The sequence below is a fragment of the Dysidea avara genome, unplaced genomic scaffold (genome assembly GCF_963678975.1).
Source record: "Dysidea avara unplaced genomic scaffold, odDysAvar1.4 SCAFFOLD_506, whole genome shotgun sequence".
In the NCBI taxonomy this organism is placed as follows: domain Eukaryota; kingdom Metazoa; phylum Porifera; class Demospongiae; order Dictyoceratida; family Dysideidae; genus Dysidea; species Dysidea avara.
Window position 1 is genome coordinate 1 of NW_027078070.1, and position 5,000 is coordinate 5,000.

At 39.5% G+C, this 5,000-nt stretch overlaps 1 protein-coding gene across 1 annotated transcript; it reads left to right on the top strand.

Moving 5' to 3' along the window:
• Positions 1-787: 787 nt before the first annotated feature.
• LOC136246175 (zinc finger MYM-type protein 1-like) lies at positions 788-3,228 on the top strand (the record flags this gene model as incomplete). Its single annotated transcript, XM_066037622.1, has 2 exons — positions 788-953; positions 2,690-3,228. Coding segments are annotated over exons 1-2 (705 nt in total), but the record flags the coding sequence as incomplete, so codon positions are not given.
• Positions 3,229-5,000: the final 1,772 nt, after the last annotated feature.

Genomic DNA, 5,000 nt, shown 5'->3' on the forward strand with positions numbered 1-5,000 from the left:
GGTGGGCCATGGCCCACCCAATAATTTTTGTCTTAAAAAAAAGAAGAATCACACGAGCATGGGTAACCTTCATGCGAGTTGTTATGGCATCGTTGTCTATGGCATGTGTGAACAAGCCATTTCATCCTTCTAAGAGTTTTAAGTTTCCTACGCGGAAATATGGGTCAATAAATTGTTCTTGTCAGCATTCGTGGTTTAGTGACACGTGCCAAACAGTAATAAAGGAGAAGAAGATACACAGCTCCACACAGTGTGATCAAGCCTTTGTGAGTTTAATATAACTATAGAGTGTTCATTGAAACTAAGACTAAGTTGGTATTGTAGGTTTCAACTGGATTTTCAAATTGGAAGGATGGAGTGTCAAAAATTCGAAATCATTCGAAATCATATCACCACAAAGAGGCAAATGAAGCACTTTATATTCTTTCCAAGCAAGCTAAGGACATTATGGAGTGTCAAAAATTCGAAATTCAAAATGAGACCACCACAAAGAGGCAAATGAAGCCCTTTATATTCTTTCCAAGCAGGCTAAAGACATTGGTGAGCAACTTGATCCTTGCCATGCCAGTCGAAAGCCAGGTAATAGAAAGGTATGTTTAACTATTCTTGAAAACACAAGATTTTAGCAAGGCAAGGCCTGCCTTTACAAGGGGATGAAAATGATAACAATTCAAACTTTAAACAGCCTTTTCTATTACAATCCAACAATAATGCATTTGAGGAGTGGCTTTGTAAACATAAGGATAATTACCTGTCAAAAGATATTCAAAATGATTTGCTGGGATTAATGGCTAAACGTGTATTAAGTGAAATATCATTCAATATCCAACAGTCCACATTTTATTCTTTAATGGCTGATGAAACAACAGATGTTGGTAACAAAGAGCAGCTTGTTGTTGTTTACCGTTGGATTGATGATGAATTTGCTGTACATGAAGATTTTGTTGGCCTCCGTGAACTAAAAAAGGCAGATTCCTAGTCAATATTTCAAGAGCTACCTCATCAGTGAGTGACTTAAGCCTTGATGTTCACAGAATGTGTGGCCAATGTTATGATGGGGATAAGAGTGGCGTTGCCAGAGATATTGAGCCAAGTGTAATTTATACACATTGCTATGGCCATGCATTAAATCTTGCTGCTAGTGATACTGTCAAGAGATGCAACTTGATGAAAAACACAGTAGATACAGTTCATGAAATATGCAAACTGGTAAAGTCATCACCAAAAAGAGATGGTCTTCTCCAGCAAATTAAATAAGAAGTACAAGCTGATATCCCTGGGATACAAGTCTTGTGTCCTAGACTGTATGTGCTGATTCAATTAAAAGTATACTTGACAACTACAGCTATCTTTTGTAATTGTGGGATGAAGCCTATGAGGAAACAAAAGAAACAGAAGCAAAGGAGTAGGAACGATTTTCAGAGTGGGGGGGGGGGGGGGGCAAAGATAGCCATAACCAGTCAACCATAAACTGATTAATACCCATGCAGACACACAGGGTCCGGCTCCTCTGTACCCAATTCATACATGCGTTTATATAAAGGTGTTGTGGGGTGCGTTATCACTAGCTAATAGCCCTACACCTATACTACATAGCTATATCTCTTCACTCCCTATCCTGCCGCTATGCTCCTCTACACCTACTGCATGTGCTTGATGCATGCATATATCACATAAGAAATCATGGTCACGTGAAGGTCTTTCCTTTATGTGAGCTTTATGTACTTCACACTGCAAGGATTACAGCATTAATAGTGGTTATCCGCAAAGTGAAACATCGTTACCTTTAAGGAACTACAAGCTGGGATGTCTGCTCTAGCAGGTGTTCCCAAACTGAGTGAAGATGTGAATGCCACACTGCGTTCACGGTTGGCCACTTTGAGTTTCAACATCCTTGTTTATTTCTCTTGATGAATCAACTTCACCACAAAGTCTTAATAATTTCTGGTTTAATCGTCAGTAGTCAGCAACTCCCATACACTCGCGTACTACAGTGTGACTGCCCTTTTAGACTTAGATCTGTTACCACCCTCAATTCGAGTTAAACTTTCCCACATCATATAATGCCATGGATATGACACTCTTTCTACTGTTTAAATTTATCACTGCACGGGATCCAGGAAATATTTGAACAACAGATATCACGTACAAGCATAACAGAAATAAAATTACAGGCGCTTTTGTGTTATTTAATCATACAATGAATGGCTTGACAGTTGTGGTGGACTGGTGATGCCACACCCCAGAGTGCTTTTGCGTGATGGTTGTATGGCTTCTCGTATGGAGGTATGTATTTCTGTGTGTATATATAACTTTGGCTGATTGGCTACTAGTACTTGCCCAAAAAGTGGGGGGGGGGGGGGGGGGGGGGGGGCAAAATATGCTTTTGAAAATAGTGTGGGGGCCTGCCCCCCCTGGTTCCGACGCCTATGAACAGAAGCAAGAGCTCATACGTATTAAAGGTGTAGCTGCACAAATGACCACTTTTGAGTTTTATTTTGGAGCTTCATTGGCTCATTTACTGCTACGTCACACTGACAATTGGAGCCGTATTTTGCAGCATAGAGATATGTCTGCTGCAGCTGGACAACATGTAGCAAAAAGTGTTGTTACAACACTGCAAATCTTGCAAATGATTCTAGATTTTCACTATTTTGGAAATTAGTGAAAATTCAATCACAACCTTTAGATGTTGGAGCTCCGAGCTTACCTCGACGCAGAAAGAGACCCGTCCGTTATGAACCTGGCAATGCTGCAGCAGAATTTGCAACTGATCCAGAGGACCATTACAAAAGAATATACTATGAAGCACTAGACTTAATCATTGTGTCAATAACAGATTGTTTTGATCAACCTAGATATGCACTTTACTCAAACTTGGAACAGCTACTTTTAAAGGCAGTTAAACATGAGGACTATGAAGAACTAAAATCTGTATCAGGGTTGTATCAAGCCGATCTGCACACTGAGGATTTGAAAGCTCAACTGTTGGCTTTACCTTCACAAATTTCCAATCCAAATTTTTCTGACATTTTGAATTATTTACAGAGGCTTGATAAGCCTGCCCGTAGTTTATACTGTGAGGTTGTCACTATTGTTAGACTTCTCCTTGTGATGCCAGCTAGCAATGCTACAAGTGAAAGATTATTCAGTGCCTTGAGAAGAATAAAGACCTACTTGAGGACTACTATGACCCAAGAAAGACTCAACAATTCAACGTTGCTGCATGTACATCAAGAATCCCATCCAAAAACAGCTTGTAGCTGTAAAAAAAGTGCACATCCAAGTAAAGCAGAGTTAACTGCGACAAAAAGTAATGATATCATAATGCGGCCATGTGCGAGGCGTGAAAGTTGTAGAAATGTGACTGTTCTATTAGAGTGATTGACTGCTCTATTAGAGTATCTCACTCTACTTCAAGCATTGACTAATTCAAACGGAGAAACCACACCCCTGCCCATATCAATAGGAGCTCTTGTGAAATGAAATGAGAATAGTAGAGAAATGGCAAGTATGTACAGAGACAATAGAGGGACGCATAATTATGTCCTGTTGTAAATAAACGCCTTTAAAATTTATATTACTATTAAATAAGCGTACCGGATATGATCTTTGCGAGGCTGTTGTCTCATTGCTTGTCTTGTCGTGTTGAAGGGATTTAGTGCCACTGAGACACAATTGGTGAGTTTAACTATACATGTATTTGTGTTGTAAAACTTAATTGTAAAAAGGAGATTAGCGCATACCATGATAAACATGTATTTGTACTGACAGTAGAGTCTCTCATAATTATTAGACATTGGACAAGGGAAAAAGTTTTACTGCTATATTTAGAGGTTGTAGCGTTTGTATATCTTAGTATCTTAATAAATAATCCTCCATGATTACTAATCACTAATAGTACAGTGAAAACTGGTCATTATTCAGGTAGGACAAATTTTCTGACCTAGCTTATTAAGGAGGTGGCTGCATTTTGCGGCCTTAAAAAGGTAAGAAGCATGCTGTTCTAACTGGCTATAGAGATGGATTTAGTGTGTGACAGCGTATGAGACAGTGAGTGCTGGCAGCAAGGGCGCAGCCAATCTGTTAGAGCACCAAAGGCACTGCTTCAGACGTAGGCAGTTGGCTGTCAGCCCAAAATGTAAAAAAATTCACTTTTGGTCCTTATAAGCTCTTGATGAAGAAAGTGATGAAGTCATTATCCATAGGATATATATTTTTCAGAGTATCCATTTCAGTTCTACCAAGAGTACATAATATGTCAAGAGTACATAATATCTACTATATAGTAGCCAAGCATAAGACGAACATAACACAGCATTCCAGTGGTATAGTGGTGACCACAACACTGCCTGAGTTAAACTGTGGTGAGATTTGAGACTACCAGAAGCCTTGGAATGCCTTCAACACATGAAATACCAAATATCTAATGCCTGGCTTCATCCACAGTGGACATGTCTTGGTGGCCACTTGTACAGAAAGGAAACAGCTGCCACACAGTCTTACAAGCGAAACAGTTGCCACGCCCCTTAATTATCAATTTTTAAAATCTTGTGCAAAAATGTGTGTGCCAGCGAGTGTGATGTTGTGCTTCGGCAGTGCCATGTATATGGTAGCCATATCAGATACTGCCTAGCAGTGACACATCATGAGTATTTAAGTCACAATGCATTACTTTATCATCCATCTAAATACAATCCCTGAATGTGTCCTTTGTGGACAGAGCAATCTGCCACAAGAAGTGACCTGAGTAAGGTTTCAGTGTGTATTGTTAACCATTAATATTGTTCACCATTGTTAACCGTATGTACAGTGAAACCTCACTTAGCGGACACCTCTTTAATAAGACCACCGTTATATTGGCCACCTCTAGTAGGTCCCAAATATAGCTAAGTAGTACTTTATGACCTCATTAATAAGGCCATCTTGGTATTCAGGCCAAATTTTTTGGTCCCAGAGCTGGCCATATTAATGAGGTTTCACTGTACTTATGTGAATTT